We start from the raw sequence: 25,090 nt of genomic DNA on the forward strand, positions 1-25,090 counted from the left end.
CCTCGAACATCTCTTCCACCCTTCTCTCTGCTGTTGCTGAATCTCATTTTTCTCACTTTGCTGCTTTCGGGTCTCTTAATGCCCCCCTTCCTTCCTCCAGACACACACACACACACACACACGCACGCACGCACGCACGCACTTGCACGTACCCCTCCCGCCGGTACGTAGGTGTGCACCACCAAGGTGCTGTTCATCCGTGTGCTTCAAGGAAAGAGTCATCACCCACGCACAAAACTGTATGACCTCCGGCAGTGCACTGCACTCACTCATCAGGTCCCCACTGCGACTCTGACGAGATACCGCTGGTGGTGGTGGTGATGGTGGTTGTTGAGGGCTAGTGCTCGCCGACACAAACTGACACAAAGGAATTCACTCACGCGCTCACCGCTTTTTCTAGTCATGTCGACTGCGGGCCTTTCGCGTGCCTACGCCGTGCTACGGCAACTCGATATCTTGCGTGCCGAAAGCATTATTCACCCGTTGCCTAAGCCCGGCCACCGCTGTCCCCGTGTGCAAAGCGGCGAGCGAGGGGGGGGCCAGGCAACACAGTCGTCGTCTCGATCACGGGATGAGTCTGCCGTGTGTGACGTACCCCCGGAGGCGTACCGGCCACCGCTGACCACAAAGGGGGAGGTGCCGTGCGCCGATCAGGGAGACGTTATCAGGAGGGAATCAACGCTCACGAGTACAACACCGCAGTCTTCTTCTATCGGTGTGGCGAGTGACCACCACAGCTGTTGGCCAAGGCGCCTGGACACGTACGCACCCGTCCACTCGCATCTCCGCCCAGGCTCACCCAACCACCACAGACCTCAGGCAGAACCGCCACCGATGATAGCAGCTAAAGGAGGCGGGAATGCAGCAACCGCCGCCACCATTGCTGGCGCTCAGCCTCACTGCGCCGCACTCTCTGGCGTAGACGCGGTGGCTGACGGGTTTGATGAGCATGCGCCACCACGGCCATCCCGTGGGAGCAGCGGAGGTTCCCCAGGGCGCTTACCCCCTTCATCGCATATCCCGTTCTCTGTCCACCATGACAACAAGGAATGTGCAGCACAAGAGCAATTGCTGAGCTGCCCACCGAAGGCAGGTGGCACAGCGCCCTCGCGAGTGGCCCTGCCGTGCTTTTTCACAAGCGAGGCCGCGCACGTGGCCACGGCCCACAGGTCTCCAGCGCAGTCTGTCGTCTCTGCTGGTGGCGGTACGGACGCTGCGTCTTCTGCCCAAACGCGCACTGTCCATGACGCCCGTCGTGGCGCTCGTGCGACCGCGGATTCGGCGTTGAGTTTTAGCCTCGCTGGAGATGCATCCGCAGCTGCAGAGGCACCCGCTACCCTCTCGTCGCTGAAGACCTCTCCGCTGATGACGCTGCCTAACGGGGATGCGCCGTCTGCGGGCAGCACCCCCCTTGCCACAGCTTCGAAGGGTGGGCAAGTCTCGTTTTGGGAGCTATCCATGTCGGAGAGGGGGGAGGGCGACCGACAGCAACGCTGCCGCAAAGCAGTTTTCACTTCCGCGTCGTCCCCGCCGACACACACAGAGGGTCTTTACACCCCTCCTAGGGAAGAGCACCTCGTGGGCGCCTTACATCAAAGATCGCGCTCCGCTAGGGGGCGGCGGCAGCAGCAGCAAAACCGGCGGGAAGCGACTCTCCCTGCGGCCGCGGAGCCCCCGTGTCTGCTGTCTCCCGCACCACCCTTCGGTGATCTCTCAACATTTTACACCGCTGTGTATCCAGTAGAGGTACCATCACAACACTATAAAGAAGAAAACACTTTTTTCGGCACACACCGCCACCGTTTGCCACTGCACGAAAAATTGTCCGTGCCGCGAGCTCCACTGGATTACAGCAGGGACAGCGCCAACGGTGCTGGGTGCGGTTTCACTGGCGGTAGTGAAGGCAGTCACACTTTGGGCCTTGCTGACCTTTCTAAAGACGGGGGTCTGGGGGAAGGCATTGTCCATGAGGCCCTCCTTAACAGGGACAGGTCGCCCCTCTTGTGCGCCCCCTTCGGTGTGGCCGAGAGGAGGCCGGCGCAAAGCGCTGCTGTCGAGGACAAACACCAACGTCGTTACCCTCACCCACGGTTGAAGAGAGACTCGGGGGCGCAGAGCGTCCCATGCGGTGGTCGTCTTGGCAGAGTGTCGCTGTTCCCGGCCACGTACACGAAAGCGGTGCCTTTCCTCGATCGCCTCGCACGTGTCAACGCCGGCAGCTTACATTGGCTGCTCGGTGAGTTGGCCGCAATGGGTGAGGCGTGGGCCAACACCGCAGAGGTAGAGGGCGCAGCCGAGGAGGGGGGCGGGCGCCCGAAGGAAGTGACGCAGTCGGTTGTGGTAGACTGCCTTGCTCTGGATCTGCTGCTTAACAAGCCGAGCGCACTCGAGTGCGTTGTAGTGCCTTGGCTTCGAACGTGCCTCGAGTCAATGCTGTCAAAGACGACGACGTATTCGCGACCCGCGATGAACTCCAGTGCAAGGAATCATCGCAGCGGAGGAGGAGCCGCCGCTGCTGCCGAGGCCGCCGCCCCTGACAATCCGCTCTTGAGCGCAGCTGTGGAGGAGGAGGAGGAGGATGCAGGGGGCTTGGATGAGGGAGGTGCTGCGGCGAACAACGGCGTGCTGTGCGCCATCATCGGCCTGGGCAGCGTCGCTGCCTCGCTACTACCCACTCTCTTGCGCCTCTTTTTTTGGCTGCCTTTTCCATCACCCCAGTCGATTTGCGACGTGCGTCTTGTCGGGCTCGCGATACGCACCGCCGGCGGCGCAAAGGGTTTAGAAGCTATGACTTGCGTCGTGCAGCAGCAGGCGGAAAAGCCACACCTTTTGGCAGCAGCAGCATACGCGCTCAGTGCGTACAGCTTCGAGCTCGTTGGCCACACGAGTGCCTTGTGCGTCCCACCAGGTGCAATGCGTCGTCGGTCTGGCGCGAAGAAAGGCAACACCTCACTTTTCCAGCTTGTGACAGATGACCTTCCCGCCTCTCTCGCGGCGTCGCCGACGATGGAGGAGCTACGGCCGCTCTGGAGCAACGACGACCCCCTTCTTCTCTTTCCGACAGCGACGACATCAGCCCCAACTGGGCCACACCTCTGCCTTCAGTCATCACCGCCGTATCGACCGACTCACTTGATGATAGACGCGGAGGTGGCACGATGCGAGCTGATGGCGCACCTCTCCTCAAACCAGTTTCGCGCGTGCCACGCGCATCCGCACGTTATGGTGCTTCTGCATGATGCGCTGAGCGCGAGGCTGCTGGGCGACGTTGTGACCCCGGCGGCCCAACGTCTTTACTCTCCTATTTTATCACAGCTGCGTCGAGACCTGCATCGAGTCCTGGCCGACGACATCGCCAGCATCGCCCCACAGGAGCAGTCGCTGCTGCGGCTTCCCACTCTTCCGTATTCCCTTCGTTTCTTTGCAGGGGACCAGGACACGCTTTTTGCGGTGGAGTCCGCGTTGTTGCACGCCCTCTTGGCGCGCCCTGCTGCTGCACTGGTGCAGGAGCAGGCGCTCATGTCGCTGTGCGCCCTACCCCCAGAGGCCCGCGCGCACGTGGTGCAGCCTGTGACGAACTTCTTCATAGAATTGACTCACACGATGCATTGGCGACAGACGGCCACGATGCGGCGCTCTGTCGTCCAGACAGCCGACTCCAGCGGTCATCCTGTGCTCGGCCCTGGCTCGTGTATTGGCACCGGTGAGGTTAATTCTGACGAGGCGGTCGTCGCAGCAGCGGCCATCGCTGCCGGCACTGTGTGCATGAACCCCTTTGCCCCCAGCTCTTGCGTCGACAGCTGCGTTGTGGCCCTTGTGCCAGTTTTTCAGAAGCTGGTCCACTCACCTCTGTGGCGGCTGCGGCACGCAGCGTGTGTGGGGCTCGCTCGCATTGGTCCACTGGCACCAAACCCTTCTTCCATCATCGACTTTTTCGTGAACTGCCTCGCACTCCGCGCTCCTTTGCTGACGGAAGAGAGAAGCTCGAGCCAGCCGCCATCTGCGGCCGCCGAGCGGTCACCACAGTTGCCGCTACTGCAGTCTGCCACTGTCGTGTGGTGTCTTGCACAGCAGCAGCAGGGCGGTGTGCGGGCGCTGTTACGGCTGTTGCAGGACCCCCAACAGCCTCTCGAGGTGCACCACTGGTGCGCCTTCCTTCTCGCTGAAGTCGACGTGCATAAGGCGTGCGGTAAACTGGGCGGGTGCAAAAGTCTGGACGCTGACGCGCTACTCGATGAGATGGTTCAGGTGTTGGGCAGGCTAATCGTGATGCAGGGCGCCTTGGAAGAGAACACGGTGTTGCTATGTGTGCGAGCGCTGGCGGGCGTCGTGCACCGATGTTACACGAATGCGACATCGCCAACTGGCACCACAGAGTCCGCAACGGACGCTGTTCTTGTGCTTGACACACCGAAATCAGTGCAGGAGGCTGTCGACTACTACCAGGAGGAGCAGCCCAATGCCTGCTTCACTGTTCTCACGTCGGTGCTGGAGACGGCGCTACTGCCCACTAATGTCCTCAAGGCCTTGTGTCTGTACCTCTGCCGGTATTGCGGTTGCCACGGGGAGCTCTATGTGAGCGAGATGCTTCTGCAGAGCCGTTCCGTCGCCAGCCGTACCGCCGCTGCATTCGGGTTGCGGGCTTGTGGTGCCAAGGTTCTGCGTAGCGTCGTGCTCGGTATGAACGACGACAGCTACGATGTGCGACGAGAGGCTTTCGAGACACTGACTGTCATCGGCGCCTCCGCGGCGCTGGAGGTGTTGCGTCAGCGACCGGCTGAGCAGCGGTATCAAGTGCGAGCCGCGCTACGCGATTGCTTGTTGCTTGACGCCGGCCGTCCTGTGCGGCGCCAGGTCGCGGAGTTATTGTATCATGCTCTTCTGACTGAGGAGCCTCTCGTAGCTCGGTGAGGTTACTCCGGCGTATGCAATCGCCAGAGGGAGAGAGACTCCTTTATGTGAGGGAGGGGAAGAAGATGAGGGGGTGGTGGTGGTGGTCATGGTAGCACGCATGTCTGGTGTGTGCGTACGCATGTATGCGAGTCCAACATTTTTTTCCTCCTCGTTAACACATCCAGAGTGATGGCCGCGCAGGGCCTATACCGTGGCCCCTCTCGCTTGTGTTTGCCGCTGATCATTGTAGACGTTCATTTCCGCGTGAGAGAGAGAGAGAGAGAGGGGGGGGGCCCTGCTTGTATTTAGTCTTGGAGAAGACACGATAGAGCCCATCTCCCCCTCCCCCCCATGGGCTTACTCTTCTGGAGCCCGAGGACACTCTCTCAGGGGGATGCCCTTTGGCTCGGCTGGCATGTTGGGGGCTACTTTGAGGGGAGGGGGCCTGTGAGGCAGGGGCGAAGAAGGGGGGAGCTCCAGGCAGAGGCCATGCTCAGCTGACTGAGAGAGCGCTTCTGCCACCGGTGTGTATTAACGCCGTTACACCACGCAATGGAGCCCGTGAGAGCCTGGGCAGTTTGTGTAGCTCCGCTCACACTATGTTGTGGTGTGTCAGATTGGATACGCTGAGGGAAAGCATTCAGCATCTCGGTTCCTCTTCCCTTTCCCGGCGGGGTGCAACGTGAACCCGCCATGCTCATGCAAGTGAGTGTATTCTGCGCTGCCTCTTCACTCACTCCCCATGCTTGCTACCTGCCTCTCCCCCTCTTTCCTGCCCTTTCTCCCCGCAAACAAGCTGCACTCGACGACTTTATTCTTGTCTGCGCCACTGCTTCGTGTTACTCAGGACTGCGTGTATTTTGCGCGTATCGCTCTTTCTTCCCCCCCCCCTCCCCCGTTTGCACGCAAGTCCTGTGTCTGCGTGTGTCTGCGTGTGTGTGTGTGTGTCTATCTCGCGTTGGCATGCTCTTGGGGCCCTCCAAAAAGAAAACACATAAACATCATTATCCGTTCACTGCATTACCTTCCATTAACAATCTTTTTTTAGTTGTGTCTGACGTGCCCCCCCCCCCCCCAAAGGAGAGGCGCGCTTAAAAAATGACAAACAAGACGGTGCGTGCGCTGCATTTAGAGGGCAACGAGCTCTTCGAGGCGGGACGCCTCACTGAGGCCGAGCACGCGTTCCGCCACGCCGTGGATCGCTTTCAGGCCGATCACTGCGCCACAAAATCCGCCGTGGACGAGTTCGTCAAGGTTGCCGGCAACTTGTGCGTTTGTCACCACGCAATGGGTGACTGGCATGGGTGCGTCAAGACAGCCCGCGAACTCCTCGCCATATATCCGATAGTCCCGAAGGCTTACGCTGCGATTGGGATGTGTATTGTGAGTCGGTTGCTGGAGCAGGAGGCAGAGCTGCAGGCGAAGGATGTGCAACACACTTCAAGGATGCCGCCGCGCTCAAGTGAGGAGGTGCGCCGTGATGTGCGGCGATACTTGGTAAAACTGGGCGGTGTAGTGTGCACCGCTGACGACGCCCACGCGTGCTTGTGCCGCGCGATTCTCTTATCTGAAGGGGCGCTGCAAGTATGCCTTGGTCCCTATTTGGAGACATCTGTGCGGTGGGTGAGCGAGGAGCTACTCTCGGCTGCTCTCTCTTTGGAGCGGGAATATGGCGACAGGGTTCTTGGCGAGCTCAGTGCACTCGATGAAGACGTCTGCGATGCGCCGCCCCTGCTGGATGTGGCACTGGTACACATAGAGCGTCCGTCTATTCGCATCCTGGACGCTGCCAACGTGAACAAGAGTGGTGCCGGCGGCCTTGTTCCTGATGGCCGCTGCCTCGAGGAGCTTCCGGAGGCCGAGGTGGGGACGATACTGCCAGCTGTTCAGGAGGGTCACCCTATTGCACAGGGAGGGGCGGCGGCCAACTCGTCGTCACCTGCAGCGGAGGGCGATGCTGCCGGCTCATGTACGGACACGGCCCCTGACGGCAGCGGTGATGATAATAGAAGCGATGGAAGCCGCTCCGGGGCGACACCGCCGTTAGACTACTTCCTCTCACTGCAGCAGACACGCGTTCGGGTGTGTCACGCCGAAAGGGGGGGGATTCCTCGCGGCCTCACCATCGCTCGTGCATCGCAGCCGTTCGCTGTCGGTCAGAGCGTATTGCTCCTGCCGCCTGCGGACCGCACCGTCGTGGACGTTGTTGGAGTCTCGTCGGCAGCGACGCCGCCTGCGTCTCCTACGTCTCCTACGTCCCCCCGAGGGGATTTCGCGTCGCTTCACCGTGACCCCGCTAATTTTTCCGACGCGGAGGGCGCCTTGGCTTTGACTGCCCTGTCGTCTTCGCCCAAACAAGCTGACCTCGGCGCTGGTCTTTCTATGGGGGGTCTGTCCGCTGCGGACTCGATGCCGCTCCTGACCTGCAACGCGTGTGGGCGGGAAGTGAACCCGCTGCACCTTTCTGATGCCCCGCCCACCGGCTGCCCCACATGTCACGGCGTTGTGTACTGCAGCTCAGTATGTGCGGTGGCATACAGAGATCGGCATCGCCGGCACGAGTGCGCACTCCGTCTGGTGTTGAAGCAGCGCACAGAGGCACTGGCGGCCGTTGTGTCGTCCACAGACCCCGTCACATCGCTGCCGCCCGGCGACGTAATCTCTGGCGGCGGGTGGAACGCGCTAGACTTGCATCGCCGCATTTTGCCGCTCTGTATTACCGTCTACAGCGGCCTACGCAGCGGGGCGCCTGGTGCAGCGGAGGTGATGATGCAGGTGCGGCGCGGGGTGCAGCGACGTCTTTGTCATGCCATGCCTGCTGAGGTCGCCGATACTCTTGCCGAGTGGGTGAGGGCGTTGGAGTCTGCAGTGGAGGCACCGGTGGGGATGGCCGGTGCCACGCCTTTGCCTACGTTGCCACAGGATGCGGGTACGAGTGGACTATGGGATGGCCACCGCGCCGATGTGGCCGCGGCCAGATCTTCTGCCGGCGTTGCCGAAGAGTCATCTCTCGCAAACCATCTCGTAACGATTTTCTTCATGGTACGGCTCTACGCCGTTGACTTCGCTGAGAGCAACTGCAGCGCATTCTTCACCGAGAGACTCTTTCTGCGGCACTCATGCGAGCCAAACTGTATCTGGTCCGACACGCTGCACGCCATCCTCACTGCTCGCTTCATCTGCAAGGGTGAGGAGCTGACTATGGCTGTTGACGATCGCTTCCCGCAGCATTGGCCGTTGCAGATTCGCCAGAAGTGGTTCGTACATCATCATGGTGTTCCGTGTCAGTGCGCACGATGCCTGCGGGAAGGAGCCAATTTGCACCACACGCGTGGCATGCTCTCGAGCGAAATTGTGGAACAGCTGCTGACGGCGGACATCATCGACCACCCCTGCCCGACACCTGCGCACATGCACCCAACACACCTTTTTCACCCTCAGGTTCAGAGGCTAGTCGAGCAGAGCAGATCCTTACAGCAGAACAATGCTCCTGCATTGCTGCACCGCCTTGAGGAGCTGCGCGCTGAGGTGGGCAAGTACCTCCTACCGTCCCACTATCTCTTCGAAGACATTCGGCATGCCTTGCTGAACGTGTCGGCGATGGGAAATCACCTCACCACGTGCACCACCGAGACACAGGACAGCCTCCTGTTCTGGGAATCGCTTTGGGCCGGAGCCATTCCGGCGAAAGGGCAACGACTGCGACTTCTGCCGAGCATCTTCGAGTGTGGCCATCGACGCAAGCTGCACTACCATCAACAGCGTCGCCGCCGACACACGCGACCGCCCGCAGTCGGTGCATCTGTCCCGGCCGAGCAGCTGCAACATATTTCATTAGAGAGGAGAGGCAGCTCCTCGCCAACGCCGTCGGACCCCACCTCGACGAGGGCGCTATGTGGCCGCGGCAGATCTGCCTCACCCGTCGTACACCCTCTCCGCGCGGCAGGGGCGGGAGAGGGTGACCGCGATGCCAGCGAGGCCAGAGGCTTCGTCACGACTTCCACAACCGCCTCTACACAACGCAGGCCTGTGCCACTTCCTGTTGTTTCCGCGAAGAACTTCGCCTCTGGCCAACATATCATCGATTTATTTCACGGAAGCTACCACACGTGGTACACCTGAGAGAGGGATGCGACGCAAGGAGAAACACCCGTGTGTGGTGTGCGTAACTGCAGGAGGAGGGAGGAGGAAGGAGGGGGGAAGAAACAAAAGGCTGTGATGGCTCTGCGTGCATGTGGGTATGTGCCTTTCTGTGTGCATGCACATGCCTGCTTTTGTACATAATGCATTGTCGAGGACTTTCGAGACAGTCTCTTCATGGTTGTAATTTTTTGTTTTTTGCAGAGTGCGACATTGTAACGGCTTGGGGGAAGAGGGTGCAGTGTATGAGAGTGCATGTGTGCAGCCAGACTAGAGGGTCGGTGCGAAATGCCGCGCCGACACACACACACACACACACACACACACACACACACACACACACACACGGACAGTCATGGACACAGGTGCGCCTATTTCGCCCTCTCTCCCTGCTCACTGTACGCTTGAGCCTACACTGTCACGAAGCCTATATCCTTTTTTTTTCTTTTTCGTGCTTTGCACCACGCCTGTTGTCTATTTATCCGTTCCTGGGAGAAACAAGAGAGGGGAGGGGAGGGGAGGAGTCATGTAAAACAACAATGACGGCAACGATTTGAATACACAAGAAAAAAGCGCCGCGAGACTCGTTTAGCTCCCTAAAAAATCTGTGCAGCCCCCCCAACCGTGATGAAGGCAGACTGAGCGCGTACACGAGCGCACTCGTGCCTGTGTTACAGATCCACGCAGCTAGGATGGTACAGACACGAATTGAGCACACTTTGTGCTACGCAGACAATCCACTTCAAAAGCGCTAGCCGGGACCGGCCTGTCGTCATCTCTGTCTCTTTCTCACTTTTTATCGTTCCCTCTTTTTTTTTTTGCATTTGGCCTACTCCGGTGCTCACTCACATTTCCACCGTTTTTTCTTTCACCGACCAACGAACAAAAACAAACCACGCCCTCGTGCACGCACCAAAGAAAGAATATAGAGAGCAAGGAACCATGGGCAAGATCCGCACCAAGACCGTGAAGCGTGCTTCCCGCCAGGTGGTGGAGAAGTACTACTCTAAGCTGACCTTCGACTTCTACCAGAACAAGCGTGTCATCATGGACGTGACGCTTGCGCAGTCCAAGAAGCTGAAGAACAAGATCGCTGGGTACGCGACCCACATCATGAAGCGCCTGGCCCGCGGCCCCGTGCGCGGCATCTCGCTGAAGCTGCAGGAGGAGGAGCGTGAGCGCCGCATGGACCACGCGCCCGCAACGTCCGATGTGGACAAGGTGATCCAGTCCGGTGTGAGCGTGGACAAGAGGACGATGCAGATGCTGCAGCACCTGGAGATCGGCGTGCCTCGCCGCGTGAAGCGCGCTGACGCTGTCGAGACGAAGGTGAAGCCGGCTCCGCGCCGCCGCCCGCAGCAGGGCGCCAAGTAGGTGCGATATGCGTGGTCGTGATGGTGACGTGTGTGTGTGGGTGTGCGGGTGCAGGTGTGTGCGGAGGTGCCTCTTTGTGAAAAGATGAGGCATCTTGCGAGTAAGGGGAGGGCTCGAGGGAGAAGGGCAAAGAGCGATGCGCTCTGCTGTCCAGGGTGCAACGGGGGTAGCGCAAGCGGCTCAGTCGAATGCGACAGTTTCCTTTGCACAGGCACTCTTCCCCTCTCCTCCCTCCCTCCCTCCAGCGCATCAAATGCAGCTCCATACCCATGCGCACCCCCCGCAAACATACACACGTACACGGTCGGACGCGAATATGAACGCAGCCGGCTTCTCTCACCCACTTGAGAGATCGGGCGCGTCCTCAGTACCCCTTCAAGCCCCACCCCTGTCTTTTATTTCTTCAATTTTAGTTTTTTCTCCCCACTTTCGTTTCTCTTCATTTCTCCACCCCTTTGCCGTTTCCTCAGAGCCCCGCGTCCCCGCTGTCACTGCGTGCAAATTGTTTCTATGTTTTTGTGCAGTGCGCTACACTGGCGCTCTCGCTCCCGCTCTCTCTCTCGCCCGCGCGCGCGCGCACGGCTGTCGTGTAGGGAGTACGAGAACGCAACTCGGCCGAGCATTTGGGGACGAAAAAAAATATTTCACATCATGGACTGTCAACAATGTGCTTGCACACGTGCATCCATGTGTTGCACAGTGTGTGTATGTGTGTCTTCCAGCGCACGCACAGCACGGCCACCGCAGCTCACCTTTCGCTGCTAACTCTCTACGTTGTCGTTGAAGAGACATTCGGAGTTTTTCTTTTCGAGGGCCAAGGAGACAGCCGCGATCATTTTTTTGCAAGTTTTCTCTGCCCTTCGTTATTTACTCCGTACGTCAGTCAAGCATCGTCAGTCTGGAGGTGCTGCTCATGGTGATGCGCGTGGATCCCTCTCCGCTGTGAGTCGCCGTTGACGCAGTTCCGCACAGCCTTTTCAGTGTTCGACGCCGTTGTCTCTCTCTCTATCAGACCTACGATGCCTTTTGTACAACACAACGCACGCGCACGCACTGGTTCTCTCTCTCTCTGTCTCTCTCGCTTCACTCGTCTTCTGTTTTCGCTTCTCCCCCTTTCCTGAACGCATCACTCCATCGCGCGTATATGTGGTACACACGCCCCCCTTTTTTTTGCATTGTGTCACCATTTGGCTGTGCCTTCCTACACGCGTTCCCCACACATGTGTCTCGTCGCTAGGTAGTCAGTGTTTCAAGTAGAACCATGGGCAAGATCCGCACCAAGACCGTGAAGCGTGCTTCCCGCCAGGTGGTGGAGAAGTACTACTCTAAGCTGACCTTCGACTTCTACCAGAACAAGCGTGTCATCATGGACGTGACGCTTGCGCAGTCCAAGAAGCTGAAGAACAAGATCGCTGGGTACGCGACCCACATCATGAAGCGCCTGGCCCGCGGCCCCGTGCGCGGCATCTCGCTGAAGCTGCAGGAGGAGGAGCGTGAGCGCCGCATGGACCACGCGCCCGCAACGTCCGATGTGGACAAGGTGATCCAGTCCGGTGTGAGCGTGGACAAGAGGACGATGCAGATGCTGCAGCACCTGGAGATCGGCGTGCCTCGCCGCGTGAAGCGCGCTGACGCTGTCGAGACGAAGGTGAAGCCGGCTCCGCGCCGCCGCCCGCAGCAGGGCGCCAAGTAGGTGCGATATGCGTGGTCGTGATGGTGACGTGTGTGCCGGTGTGCGGGTGTGGCTGTACAGTTCTACGCTGTTGACCATTTTCTTCGCTGACTTTTTTTTCTTTTTCTTATTTTTTTGATCTTTGAAAAAAAACTGCGAAAAAAATAATCTCCCTTCCCCCCCCCCCCCCCCCCCCCGCATAGTTCTGGGGTGAGGGGATATCCACGACACGCAAAGAGAAGGCTGCGGGGGAAAGAGGACAATGACCTGCACATGCACAACAGTTCAGCTGCATAATAGCGGGTTGCGACTTGGAGCGGGATAAGAGAGGGGGAGGGGAGGGGAGGGGAGGGGGGGCAGGGGAAGGCCAAGTGATGACGTTCGGTCATGACTGCGTTGAAGCGTTCGCCAGCAGCGGTAACGTTGGCGAGAGAGAGAGTGAGTGTGTGTGTGTGTGTGTGATACACTCACATCTCGTGATAGGCTCACGGAGGCGGAAGCACGCGTGCGTTCTTGAGAACACTGAACCCCCTCCCTCGTGGTTGATCCCCCCTCCTCCCCCTTGAAGGTATCCACCGTTCCACAGATGCCTTCCGGCGCGTCTCTCTCTGTCTTCGATGTTATAACTTCTCACGTACTGTGTTTGGAGGTCGCCTGCATGAGTGTCAGCGCTCTTGTTTGTCTAGTTGGCATCTCGTCTTTCTCCCCTTCCTATCCCCTCTTTATCACATCTCCAACCCCCCTTTCTTCCTTTGGCAAACACATGCAATTTTTTTTTTTTGATTGCTGTCCAATATGCCGGTGTCTGTGAAGTGTACCCAGGAGCTTGGGATTTATCCCCCCCCCCCCCCCCCGCCCGCGGTCTCTCCCTCCCGCGAGACATGCACAACGATCAACTGCGCCTTTTTCGTCGCAGCACCCGCGTCTTCCCAGCCACAGCGTACGCGCGTCACACGCCCAGTGTCGGTTGTTCAGTCACAACAGATCCACGGTCTACCTCACACGTGGCCTCGTCAGGTGCCACGAATCGGACTAGTGCTGTGAAAATACTGGGGCTGTTCTGCACCAAGGCACCGTCGTGCACCTCCAGTCCAGACACGACGCCCAATGGGAGCTCGAGATCGCTGGCAACGGCTCACCCACCCACCGTGCCCCGCAAGCGCACACGCGAGGATTACGTAGACACAGAAAACACGTCTCCTCCTGCGCGGGCCTCTTCCGCCTCGGCGGAGCCGCCGCGTGGAGTTCAACGGAGGAGTGAGACGCCGGATACTGACGACTTTCATGTGCCAGCGGAGCCGAGCCACGAACCGAGCAGAGTCGCCTCGAGCGCTGCTGTCAAGGGAAAGGCAGAGGATCACTCGACTGATGCCAATATGCCGCAAAGAGTCGAGACCGAGGTTGCCTCCTCTGACACACCAGAACCGGCACCGACTGCCTCGCTTTACGCACGCGTTCAGTACGACAAGGCGGTCATTGCAACGCTCCCCATCGAGGTGATGAGAATGCTGCATCCGCAGGTACTCATCGACTACTTGCTTTCCATGTCTGTATGGGCTTAGAATTCATCGACCAAGTTGTTGTTGAGGTGTGGAGGAAGGAGTACCTGATACCCGCCCGCGAAGTCACTAGTGCCAAAGAACGCGGCACCGCTGGTGCGAACCTGGACCCAGGGTGTGCACGCGACAGGAAGGTTCTGGTATCACATAGCCAGACAAACGTGTGTGTGTGTGTGTGTCATGCTGGCTGACAGTGCGCGTCTGGATGTCGATGCGTATTTGTGGAATTCCAGAGGAGATGACGGGAGGGGGCCTTATTTTTTCTTGGTTTACGTTTCCTCCGCTGTCAGTCCTGTGCTCCCCCCCTTCCCCATTTGCACTCGCAGTGACACATGACAGGCGATATGCACATCACAAAGGTGAAGTGAAAAATAGGGAAGGGCTGGCAAAGCGCCAAACAGATGGAAGACACCATGCAGGTGGCGCACTGCTGCACGTGCATGTACATGTGCCTCTCCCCACAGCGCTCCCCCCCTGCTTTACTTCGAAACGTGCGTCCTCCCCCTTCCCGTGCTCCGGGCGGTGTCGTCGTCACGAGAGGCGGCACTCTTTCCTTTTTGATGGATGTGATCTCATCTTTGTGTATGGCCTGTACCTCGTTTTCCCCTTTCCCCCTTCATCCACGCATACACCTCTGCTTATGCAGGGGGTTGCACGGTCTCACACATTTACACACACACACACACACACACACGACTGGCCAAGTCCATCTTTCTCTCTTTTTTCTCTCTATTTGCGCCACGCACTCTTTCGTGCAGTTGCACACCATGGCTGATGCAGAGGGAGGGGAGCCGCACGCGCTCAAGAAGCACCGTTGGGAAGACCCGACGGGCTTTAGCAGCGGCGACGGTGGTGGCACGATGCCTACGACAACACGCTGGAGCTCGGCAACACCGCGGCAGTATGGCGGTGATACCCCGCGTCGCACACCAGTGCTGTCCAGTGAGACTTCCACCTGGCGTGGCATGGCGACACCAAACGCCACACCGTACATGACGGACTTCATTCCCACACCTACCTTCGGTGCCAATGGCAGCAGTGGCATGGGCGGCAGCACGCCTTCCATGTTCGGTACACCACGCATGGGTAGCAGTAGTGTCACGGCAGGTGGCAGCACACCTCTTTTCGCCAGCGGCAGCACTCCACGTATCGGTGGGGGCACTCCCTTGTTCACCGGACCAACCCCTGCGGCCGGAGCATCGTTCGGCGCCACCCCGAACTACCAATACGAAGGTGAGACACCGCTGCAGTCTCACTTCGCCTCCTCTGTGGAGACACAGTCTATCACGACGTCGGCGATCGAGGCCAAGGCGAAGACACTGGAGAAGGAGTGGCGCCGCAAGAACAAGCGACTGACGACCGAGTATCTCGACAGCATTTTGCCCAACGAGTACTTCACTGTGGCGGCGGTGCCGGCTGAGTACAACCCGTTGCCGCCGGAGGAGCCGAATTTCTACGAAATCGCTGTACGTTCAATGGACGTGTTCGCTATGCAGGGCGGCGCTGGCATGACTGGTGCAGCGGCGGCGGTGACGGCCGGCCTCGATGCCAACGGGCAGCCCATCAGGTACGATATCCCTGACGACATGGGTGATGGCATGCCAGCCATGAAGGTCGAGGACGCCGCGGTTTTTGTCGAGTTGCTCAAATATCACAAAGCGGAGAAGATCCCTGACGAACACCTGCCCTCCTACCTCCTCATGAAGAACCTCTTCAAGATTAAGAACGGTGACACGATGCAGCGTCGCGCCGGCACGCGTTACCTTCTCGACAAGGCCACCATCTTTGGCAGCCAGTTCATTTTCCAGCGCCTGGGCTACATTTGGAGCTCTGATATCCTCAACATCGAGGAGAAGCACTACTTCGTTGAGTTCATTAAATCTCTGCTGCAGCAGATGGGCAAGGGCGCGCGCAAATTCACCAAGGAGGTGATTCACCTGGTAGAGCCGCTGCTCACTGCACACGAGCGCATTTTGCGGGACGACGGTAAGCAGGTGCTGACCTTGCTGACACGGGTTGTGGGATTCCAGGCGGTCTTCGAGGTGATTCGCGAGGACTTTGGTCACGCCGAGAGTATTGTGCGTCGCCACACAGCACGTGTAATGGCGGTGGTGGGGTACGCTGCTGGTACCGAGGAGGTGACCGCGGCGCTGCGCGACATGTCCTATGCGCCATCGGCGCTCGCTCGCCAAACGGTCGTGCGCGCCATGGCGGAGCTGGCGAAGATGGTGGGTCACGCGCTGATAGCAGCACTCCCGGAGATGGTGGCTATGCTGGAGCGTCTACTTCGCGACGAGAAGCGCGTGCAGCGCGACGCTGCCCTGGCGGTGGCGGCGATTGCAGAGGCAACGGCACCAGACGGCATTGAGGAGCTGGCCCCGCTGGTCGACGTCATCTGCGAGGAGTGCATGAAGGGTATCGGCAGCATGGCATCGCCTTTCATTCAAGCCTTCGGGGCGTTGGTTCCGCTCATGTCTCCGTACGACGCGCAGGCCCGCACCGCGGCGATGATGCCCAATCTCGTCAACCAGTTTAGCACACCTGAGGATGAGTTCCGCCGCGTACTCATCTCCGTCGTGCGCAAGTGCGTCTTGGCGGAGGGTGTGACGCCACAGTTTATTCGGCAGACGATCCTGGAGCCGTTCTTTGAGGGCTTCTGGCGCGTACGCCGCCTTGCCGCGGAGCGCCAGACATCCGGGAGCCTCGTAGCGACGACCGTTGAAATCGCGAAGAAACTCGGCAGCGTAGATGTCCTCGTGAAGTTGTCGCCGGAGATGAAGGATGAGAGTGAGGAGTACCAGCGCATGGTGCTGACAGCCATCAAGAAGGTGGTGGACGCCACCGGGATGGAGGCGGCCCCCGACACACTCGTCACCTTCGTCCTTGACGGCGCCATTGCCGCTGTGCGCCAGGATGAGCTCGGCACCAGCAAGTTGGTCATGAACGTGCTGGCAACGATCTGCAACGCTCTTGGGTCGCGCCTGCGACCGTACCTGAAGCAGGTGTTTGATCTCATCAAGCGGCGCCGCGAGAATCGCGAGGCGTCGATGCGAGCCCAGACGGCTGATCTCGTCTCGTGCATCGCCCATACTGTCATGCTGGCGGACGGCACCGTGTTTCTGCAGGACCTGGGGTTGAGCCTCTACGAGCGGCTCGAGGACTCGGATGCGCGGGCCCTGAGTGCGAACTTGCGTGCGGTGCGCTCCATCCTTGGTGAGCTCGGGTCCCGCCGCTTTAAGCCTTCGGTACGTGAGCTGCTGAAGCGGCTTACTTTTGTCATCAAGAGTCGCAACAGTCATGTACAGAACGGCGCCATTGCTTTAATAGAGGACATCGCCACCAACTATGACACCGATGTCGATGCGATTCACTTGCACCAGCTGGCGACACGTGGGTTATTCGAGTTGCTCGACTCCCCGCAGCGTGCGACCCGGCACGCGTGCGCGCGCACCTTTGGCGTGATTGCCAAAAAGATTCGTCCGTTTGCCATCATTTTGGAGCTGGTTGACAACTTTCGTCAGGACAAGCGGCAAATCCGTATTTGCACCGCCGTGGCCCTGAGCGCCATCGCAAAGGAGTGCGGCCCCTTCACCATAATACCTTACCTGTTGAACGAGTACAAAATCAGCGAGGGGAAGCAGGTGGCGGTCATTGTGCAGCACTCGGTGCTCAAAGCGATTCGCTACATCTTTGAGGCCATTGGCCCGCTCGGCAAAGAGTACGTCTACCCGATGATTCCGTTGCTGGAGCGGGCTCTGACAGAGACTAACATACAGATGCGACGCATGGCTGTGGAGGCGAGCCGCGCCATCCTGCTTTCTGTGGCCGGCAACGACGGCTTCGAGGAGGTTGCGCTGCACTTGTTGAACTTTATCCACCCTAATATTGTGGAGCTGCTGGCGAAGAATGAGGTCAAAATCGGGGAGGAGCGCCTCAAGATGGTCACGGCGGTTGTTAGCTACTACGAGGCCGCCCGCGTGGTGATCGATCCGGGAAGGCTACTGCAGTACCTACTCCAAGGCCTTTTTCATCCGGCTCGCAAGGTGCGCGACATCTACCGCCGCACGTACAACCTGATCTATATCGGCAGCCCAGAGAGTCTCGTCCCATACTACCCACGCGTGGAGAATGAGGCTTCGCACACATATGTGCGCCATGAGCTGGAGGTGCTCCTCTAACATATCAGAACACCAACGTCCCCCAAAAGTAAGCCAGGAGGGGAGATGAGCACGCATGTGCTCAAGCTCCTCGGTGTTGATATCAAGTAGTGGCTGCGTGCGAAAGGGAGTGGTGTGGGGAAAAGACCGAAAGTTAGACTGATGTCTTGAAGCCCGCAGAGCAGCTGGGTCTTGCGTAGGTGTATTGGTGTGCTCTCAAGGCCTTGTGTCCGCAGGTACAGGGTGTATGTCTCAACATGCACACGTGTGATCAGGCGTGTTGTAAAGAATGCCGCTGCAAACTCATGTGGGGTAGCATCGAGGCGAAAGCCCTCCCCCCCCCCCTCTCCCTCCACCCTTTCACCCGCGCGTGACCACCCCCGTGGGGTGTGCGTTTCCTGTACCACTGCTTTTTGCTGTCAGTGTGTAGGGTGACTGGTACTCGCCATCATGAGCCAACATTGTTTCACAGTTCTCTCCCCCTCCCCCATTACACACACACACACACACACACACACGTCGATATATAAATGTACTGTAAACTTGAAGGAAACGCTCAATACCAAAACGGCGCGTAGTGCAATCGCGCGCCTACTCACACCAACACACACACACACACACACACACACACGCACACATAACTGCCAACCGTAACGGTGTATTTAGCAAGGACGATTCGAAACGCGAGGCAATATTCAAAGGGTCGCTGATACGAGGGAAGGACACATTTTTTAGTAGTGCTTCCTCACGTCCTCGGGGCCCTCGTGCTGCTCCTTTTCCTGGTTGTGGCAGGTCTTGAGGTCGTTGTAGAACCTGATAACCCCCCTCGAAAGATCCTAGATATCGTCCTCGTGCTCTTCCCGTTCCTCCCTCACCTTTCCCATCGTCCTCATCTGCGCCCTCGCCCACACTGCCCCCCCCAGCGCGCCTATACACCCCCTTTGTTCCCACCTACTTTGTGGGTCTCCCCACCCTGTCAATCCCGACCGCCCTCCCCTTCCTGGTGAGGCGTTGCACCTGCTGTTCCGTTTCGCTTTCTGTCCCCGACTCGATACCGCCAACCCTACCACAGGGCCTCCTCCTCCTCGCCCTTTGTATCTGTTCACATCGATCTCCGTCTGTTTGCCTTGATCTTCTTTCGCCTGGAGGCCAACGACAGCGGGGTGCAAGCGAGTCGCGCGCAGAACTCTTGATCTCCCTACGCCGTTACTTTGGTTGGTTTCTGCTGCTATGTCCACCTCAACCCACGGCGTGATGGACTTCTCCTTTGCCCCTGGTAAAGATCAGGTCTTGTCTGACCTGCCTTTTGAGAAGGCGATGGTAGACGAGCTTGGACCGGGCGAGGTGCGCGAGTTGAACGTGATGCACGCGCAGGTGATCAGCCTCACGTCTACCCCTGGCGCGCTCATTAACGACGCGCTGCAGTACGTCACGGTGCTACGTGCGGCACACAATGAGGTCAGCAATCTTCGCGGTATAGAGGCATTTAGGGCGCTAGAGGTGCTCGACCTCAGCCACAACTCCCTCCGCATCGTGGATGCTCACGCCGCATCGTTGCTCAGGACGCTGAAACAGTTGCGCTCCGTAGATTTTTCGTGCAATAACATGATCCTACTCGATTTGAGCGGCGTTCTGGGGGCACCGTCTTCACGGCTCTCCGGTCCAGGGCCAGGCATGAGCTCGACATCGTCTTTTTCTGCCAACGGCACCGGTGATGCTTGGGGGGGCAGTGGCCCCCTGTCCATGTCCGTCGCTGACCCATCTGACGGTCTGCTTCGTCTAACCACCATGGACCTATCCTATAACGCGTTCATCGACCTGCCAGACCTGCGCAGTGCGCCCTACTTGCAAGTGCTGAACATGGGCCACAACAAACTGGACTCCCTTGTCGATTTGGATACTCGCCTGCCGCTCCTCTCGCTACGCTCACTGGCACTGCACGCGAATCAGCTACCATCCTCCTCGGCGCTGATGCCCCTGTGCGGCCTGGCGGCTACCCTCAAACACATACAGATCTTCCGAAATCCGTTCACCCTTCTCAAAAATGGACCCAAGGCCATGGGCAGCTCCACGAACAGCGGACACTCCAACCTGCGGGTGGGTGGGTTGGATGCCTCCATGTGGTGGCGCCCATTTTTGCTGTGGCTCTGCCCGCTGCTCACCACTGTTGACCAGGTGGAGTTTACGGCAAGCGAGCGACGGGTGGCGGGCATCATGCTGTTCCGAGAGAATGGCCTTCTCTCCAAGTCACGTATGGAGTATATGAACCCGCAGCGTAGGGACGACCTTGAGGCGTACCTGCGGCGCACAAGCGAGTCTGCCACACCGCATCATGACGCCATGTCTATCATAGACGACATTGAGAGAGAGGAGGAGGAGAAGTATCGGGTGCGCCCCGGCGACGCGAGCGGCACAGGCCAGGTGGCGCCGCCCATGACCCATGCGAGTACCGCCCAGTCCCGCATCGCGGCACCGTCGCTTCACTCAAACAACAGCGTCGGTGGCACGTCACTGAGCACGTCTCATGGTCCCCTACTAGCAGAAAGTGTTGAGCTGCCCATGACGGAGGCAATGCCGGCGACGCAGTCTTCACGCGGAGCGGGTCGCATGGGAGGCCGATCCCCGTCTGAGGCTCGTGTCGTGGTGATTGCGCCGGAGGAGCCGCACTCCACAAGCCACAGCACCGGTAGCGTCTTGATGGACCACATCCGTCAGCCCACGCAGTTCACTTCCATGACGAACCTCGTCAGAGCACTGCAGAGGAAGCTGCGGTCGTTAGAGGAGGTGGTGGCGGTACTGTGGCACGCTGACATGTCGCGACGCACCAGGGCTGCAATTGTTATTCAACGTGTTATACGCGGTGCGCTAGCACGCATGCACCTGTCCGAGGAGGAGGCGGAGAGTTGCCGCTTCATTCGATACCAGCTGCAACAGGCGACCACTGCCATGGCCGCACAGGCAGCGCACGCAGGTGTCGCGGGTGCTGGCGGCAGCGGCAACGGGGATGCGACAACAGGAAGTGCGGGCCAGCGTTTTCCATCACTGGAGCCGGTGGCTGATACCGGGTCAAATATGCAGGAGGTCCTCGTCTCCATGCGTAGTCTTCAAGAGGTGATGAGCAACATGTGGGTCGATCTGGAGGAGTATCGTGCGATGGCGGACCGTGAACAGCGACGCGCCGCTGTGCTCATTCAGCGGCACTACCGCGGGTACCGTGCGCGCTGCAAGTATGGGCGAGAGCGAGCTGTTAAGCATCTCAGTTCACTGCCACGAGCTCCACCGTTGTGTGACACGGGGTGTCAGTGCGCCTCGGAAACTGCCTCTCTGCGGCAGGAGGTGAGTAGCTTGCGCAGCGAGCTGCGCGAGTTGCGTCTTCTTCTAGATCAGACAGTGCACCAGAAGCGAGTGGATGTCTACAGTGACCCCGAGCGGGTTATGGACGCAATTATTCGCAAGCACGAGAGACGAATTAGCGTCGATTCACTTGCCGAGCCAGCATGCCTTCCACAGGCCCACGGGGGCAGTCCAACGCTCAATGCCACGCCCAACCTCACGAAACAGGCACTTGAAGTGGCATCACAGAAGAAGGCACCGGGTGCGGTGACTTTGGACAGGGCCCACCCAATACAAAAGGATGGCACTGCGGGGGTGCCGGGAGCAACCAACGCCCAATTCATGGGCAGCGCAGCGCTGTCACCTGGGGAGTCGGTGATGATGTCGCCCGCAGTCGAGCCGACTGTGTCGTCGGACAACATTTCTTCCACCACCGGATATGCGTCAAGCCAGCCTACGCGCGTAAGGAAAGTACGCTCACGCGCAGTGACCATGTCATGTTCTGACCTCACCGACAAGTCTTAGATGATGCTGGACAAGTGTCAATATGAGCCCTCCTTGCGTACCTGTACCCCCCCTCCCTCCCCCCTTCCCCCCCCCCCTTCCCCCTCCCCCTTCCCCCGCGTTGTCGGTGGCCCCTCATTATCGTAACTAGAAGAGAAGCGTAAGAGAGTGCGTGTGCGTGTGTGTGCTGTTTTTTTTTTTAGCGGGGGGGGTGAGAGTAGAAGAGGGAGGGGGGGGGTTGAACATATCTACACCTTCTCCCCCTTCTCCCCTCCCCTCCCCCTTCTCCCCCTTATCTTTTTCTTTTTTTATTTGGCGGTGTGCTTTCGAAGCTTTTGTGGCTCTTGCTGTCATGTCTTGTAGAGGGGTGTGGTGGTGTTGGTGATGGCAGGCGAATTGACTGGCAGTGCGGGGGAGGGAGAGGGAAAGGGGGTGGGGTAGGCGCTCGTTTCGCTTCAACCGATTTGGAGCATCTTGTTTCCTAGACTTCTCTCATCTAGTTTTATTGCTTGTTGCGTTATTGTTTGGTCGGGTGTACGTGTGTAAGCACTTGACTGCGCAGGGCCCCGGTGTACCCTGTCCACTTGGACACAAGCACAGAGAATGAGGCGTTCGATGACCCTCAAATCCGCCTCGCTGTTGGACTCTGAGGCCGTTCCCCCTCCCCCGTACACTCTTTCTACTGTGGTCCCTCTTTCTCATTTGCGGCGTACAAACCTTTGTATGGTGACGCGCGCGTGTAAAAATACAGGCGGCCACATCATTTGATGGAAGTGTTGTGTCACCCCCCTTCCTCCCATCTATGTCTTGCAGTTTTGCTAGTCCGCACGTGTGCGTGGTGCGTGGTGCCAAGCACCACCATTTACTAAAGCTTCTCACCCCTAAAATCTACCCGAAATCGCAACCCCCACCCGCAGTGGCCTGCCGCGGCCAATCGTCGACGAGGGGAGGGAGGGGAGGGAGGGAGGGGGGGGGGACATCTTCCATCAGGAGGGGGAATAAGGTAGCATTTTTTTTGAACGCTGTTTTTTTACGCGTTTTTGTGTGTGGACGCGTCAGCCTCGGCTCACACAGAGGTATCTGGTCGGCAGCTAGTACCTTCGGTGAGCCGGTTACCCCTCCCCCCCCCCCTTCCCCCCTTCGGTCACGGAGTCGCGCACATCGTCGCATGTGCGGCATTCCATCTCTATCATGCTTTGCGCAACTCTCTCTCCCCCTCCCCGTTGCTTTGTGTCACTCATTCGGGTCACTGGTCTTGTGTATGAGCACGCTTTCACACGCGTCTGTGTAGCGCACTTGATATCACCGAGGAGCGGGGAGGGAGGGTGTGTGTGTGTGTGCCTCCGTTGCGCTTCCGTGTTGTGGCCCCCTTCTTTGGATCTCCTAGTGTTGGGCCTGGCGCGCGCTCGTGGCGTCACCACCGCTGTGCTCACTTGTGCGCTCTTTTACAGGGTTGCCTTCAACTTTTTTTTTTTTTTTGCTGGTTGAGTGGGCTCACCCACACCCACACACACACACACACACACAGAGGCGCGCTGCTGGAAGCCAAGCTGGTGCTTCTCGCTCTCCCCCTTAAAAAAAGACATATACACGAAAGTCAGCCGCCCACTGGGGCCGCTGCATCAATGGTCGCTACGCTTTGCCACACTCCATCCCCGGTGGTGGATAACTTTTACCAGAACAGCTTCAAGCAGCTCAGTATGGTGCAGCAGAAGCAAGTTGGCCTGTTGGTAGGGGTCTCTGTTGCAGATGCTGCGGCCCGTTCGCTGAATGGCTACAGTAAGGAGCAAGTGAAGTCGTACCTGGACAGCAAGTGCGAGGAGACTCGTCTGACAGCCGGCGTTACAACTACCACGGAAAGGGCAGAGAGCAGCCTCTTGGCGTTTGCGCGCGTGCGGCCGCTGGAGACAACGCTGTACAACGCGCCTAAACAGAGCAACGAAGGTGGATCTGGAGCCGTGTCTTTGCCATTGTCGTCATCCTCGCCTTCTGCCTCCTTCCTCGTGCACTCCTTCACGTATCACCTCTACTTCGAGATGTTGCGCGCAATGAGTAGCGCGCGCGGAGAGTTCTCTGTGAATTACGTGCGTGAGCGCCTTGTGAACGCTGCCGCAGCTCCAGAGGTACAGCAGACGTTTGCCGCTGAACATGCGTCGCTGTTGCACACACTGTGCACGCTGCTGCCCACCCCTGCCATCTACCCATATGCTAGTGATTCAGCGTTGCGGAGTTACCTCGACCCGTTCACGAAGTTTCTCACCGAGTCACCGGTGCCCCACGAAAGGACTGCTGTCGACGGTGACCGCGGTTGTGAGGAGGACGATCTGTCAGCTGCTGAGGATGTCGACGCCGAGCGAGCAGCAGTGCGCGACTACACCTTCTCCGTGCTCGGCGTCGTGCTTCGACACCTGCAAAGCAACCCCGATGCCACGCGCAACGCAGCGTTTATGGCAGTGCCTGGTACAGCTGCGGTGTTTCCGACAGATACGCAACTCTTCGTTCCACTCTCTTCAGCTACTTCTGCAAAGACTGGGGTGGAGCCCCGCGTCACACAGCCCGACCTATCCACTAGTCCTACTTCAATGAGCCCCCTGGCTGTGGCTAGTTCTCGATGGCTCCCGCAGCGGTCTGCGGCGGTGGACACCGCCACAGTCCGTGAGGCGCTCAGCATTGCTCGCCCTCGCGTTACATTTGCGCAGGGAGTGGTGCAGGCGATCCAACTCGGCGGTCCAACGTGTCAGAGAGCTATGCTGGTCGGAGCGCTGCTGGGGGCGAAGCTCGGCGTGCGGCATATCCCGATGGAGTGGCTGAGCGCCACGCCTGATCACAGGCCTGTGTCCACTATGGCGCTGGAGGTTGCGCAGTGGAGCTGGAATCCTCCGCACCACTGATTTGCTGCTCTGTCGTGCCGGCGGGGTGGGCTTTGGGGTGGGAGGAGCGACAGAGGCTGAACGCCGGGCCACACACATACACACACACACACACACACACACACACAACTGCGGCGCTCTTGTTTGTTTCTGGCCCAGCGTTTCTTGTTTTTCTGTGGTGGGTGGTGGTGAGGGCCGCCTTTCTCGTCTGTGCGCGCACATGGAAGTGCAGCGATGCGGAAGTCACTTCGCGTGGAATCATCGTTTCATTTCTTCTGTGTACACAATGGGGACTGGACTCCCCCACGTCAACCAGCTCCGCTCTACAGGCATGTGGGTGACCTTCCGTGTGGCCATCTGTGGTGGTGAGAGGAGGTGAGGGCTCGTGGAGAGGAGGGGGGGGCATGATGGTGTGTCTGTGTTTGTGGCACAGCTGGCACACGACGTCGAGGCTTTGAGTCAGTCCCTTTCCCCCTGCTTGGTGGTGTGTATGAGCTGCAGCCGTTCACACACCTGCGTCCGTGCACGTGGGCATACCTGGCCTGCACAAGTCTTCTCTTCCCTCTCGCTTAGCCGAGGATTTGCTCG

General features: G+C 58.9%; 8 protein-coding genes across 8 annotated transcripts; all 8 read left to right on the forward strand.

Annotated features, from left to right (window-relative positions):
- Nucleotides 1-2,250: 2,250 nt before the first annotated feature.
- JKF63_03681 (uncharacterized protein) lies at nt 2,251-4,911 on the forward strand (the record flags this gene model as incomplete). Its single annotated transcript, XM_067899681.1, has 1 exon — nt 2,251-4,911. One exon carries the CDS (start codon nt 2,251-2,253, stop codon nt 4,909-4,911), a length of 2,661 nt encoding a protein of 886 aa, XP_067755920.1.
- A 1,080-nt stretch (nt 4,912-5,991) lies between these two features.
- On the forward strand, nt 5,992-9,015 carry JKF63_03682 (uncharacterized protein; the record flags this gene model as incomplete). The annotated part of the gene is made up of 1 exon (XM_067899682.1): nt 5,992-9,015. One exon carries the CDS (start codon nt 5,992-5,994, stop codon nt 9,013-9,015), a length of 3,024 nt encoding a protein of 1,007 aa, XP_067755921.1.
- A 960-nt stretch (nt 9,016-9,975) lies between these two features.
- Nucleotides 9,976-10,407, forward strand: JKF63_03683 (uncharacterized protein; the record flags this gene model as incomplete). The annotated part of the gene is made up of 1 exon (XM_067899683.1): nt 9,976-10,407. The coding sequence occupies one exon, from the start codon at nt 9,976-9,978 to the stop codon at nt 10,405-10,407; it is 432 nt and encodes a 143-aa protein (XP_067755922.1).
- Nucleotides 10,408-11,668: 1,261 nt separating this feature from the next.
- Nucleotides 11,669-12,100, forward strand: JKF63_03684 (uncharacterized protein; the record flags this gene model as incomplete). Its single annotated transcript, XM_067899684.1, has 1 exon — nt 11,669-12,100. The coding sequence occupies one exon, from the start codon at nt 11,669-11,671 to the stop codon at nt 12,098-12,100; it is 432 nt and encodes a 143-aa protein (XP_067755923.1).
- Nucleotides 12,101-12,960: 860 nt separating this feature from the next.
- On the forward strand, nt 12,961-13,641 carry JKF63_03685 (uncharacterized protein; the record flags this gene model as incomplete). The annotated part of the gene is made up of 1 exon (XM_067899685.1): nt 12,961-13,641. One exon carries the CDS (start codon nt 12,961-12,963, stop codon nt 13,639-13,641), a length of 681 nt encoding a protein of 226 aa, XP_067755924.1.
- Nucleotides 13,642-14,405: 764 nt separating this feature from the next.
- JKF63_03686 (uncharacterized protein) lies at nt 14,406-17,816 on the forward strand (the record flags this gene model as incomplete). Its single annotated transcript, XM_067899686.1, has 1 exon — nt 14,406-17,816. The coding sequence occupies one exon, from the start codon at nt 14,406-14,408 to the stop codon at nt 17,814-17,816; it is 3,411 nt and encodes a 1,136-aa protein (XP_067755925.1).
- A 1,209-nt stretch (nt 17,817-19,025) lies between these two features.
- JKF63_03687 (uncharacterized protein) lies at nt 19,026-21,653 on the forward strand (the record flags this gene model as incomplete). Its single annotated transcript, XM_067899687.1, has 1 exon — nt 19,026-21,653. The coding sequence occupies one exon, from the start codon at nt 19,026-19,028 to the stop codon at nt 21,651-21,653; it is 2,628 nt and encodes an 875-aa protein (XP_067755926.1).
- A 1,604-nt stretch (nt 21,654-23,257) lies between these two features.
- On the forward strand, nt 23,258-24,523 carry JKF63_03688 (uncharacterized protein; the record flags this gene model as incomplete). Its single annotated transcript, XM_067899688.1, has 1 exon — nt 23,258-24,523. The coding sequence occupies one exon, from the start codon at nt 23,258-23,260 to the stop codon at nt 24,521-24,523; it is 1,266 nt and encodes a 421-aa protein (XP_067755927.1).
- Nucleotides 24,524-25,090: the final 567 nt, after the last annotated feature.

The sequence above is a fragment of the Porcisia hertigi genome, chromosome 28, assembly GCF_017918235.1.
Source record: "Porcisia hertigi strain C119 chromosome 28, whole genome shotgun sequence".
In the NCBI taxonomy this organism is placed as follows: domain Eukaryota; phylum Euglenozoa; class Kinetoplastea; order Trypanosomatida; family Trypanosomatidae; genus Porcisia; species Porcisia hertigi.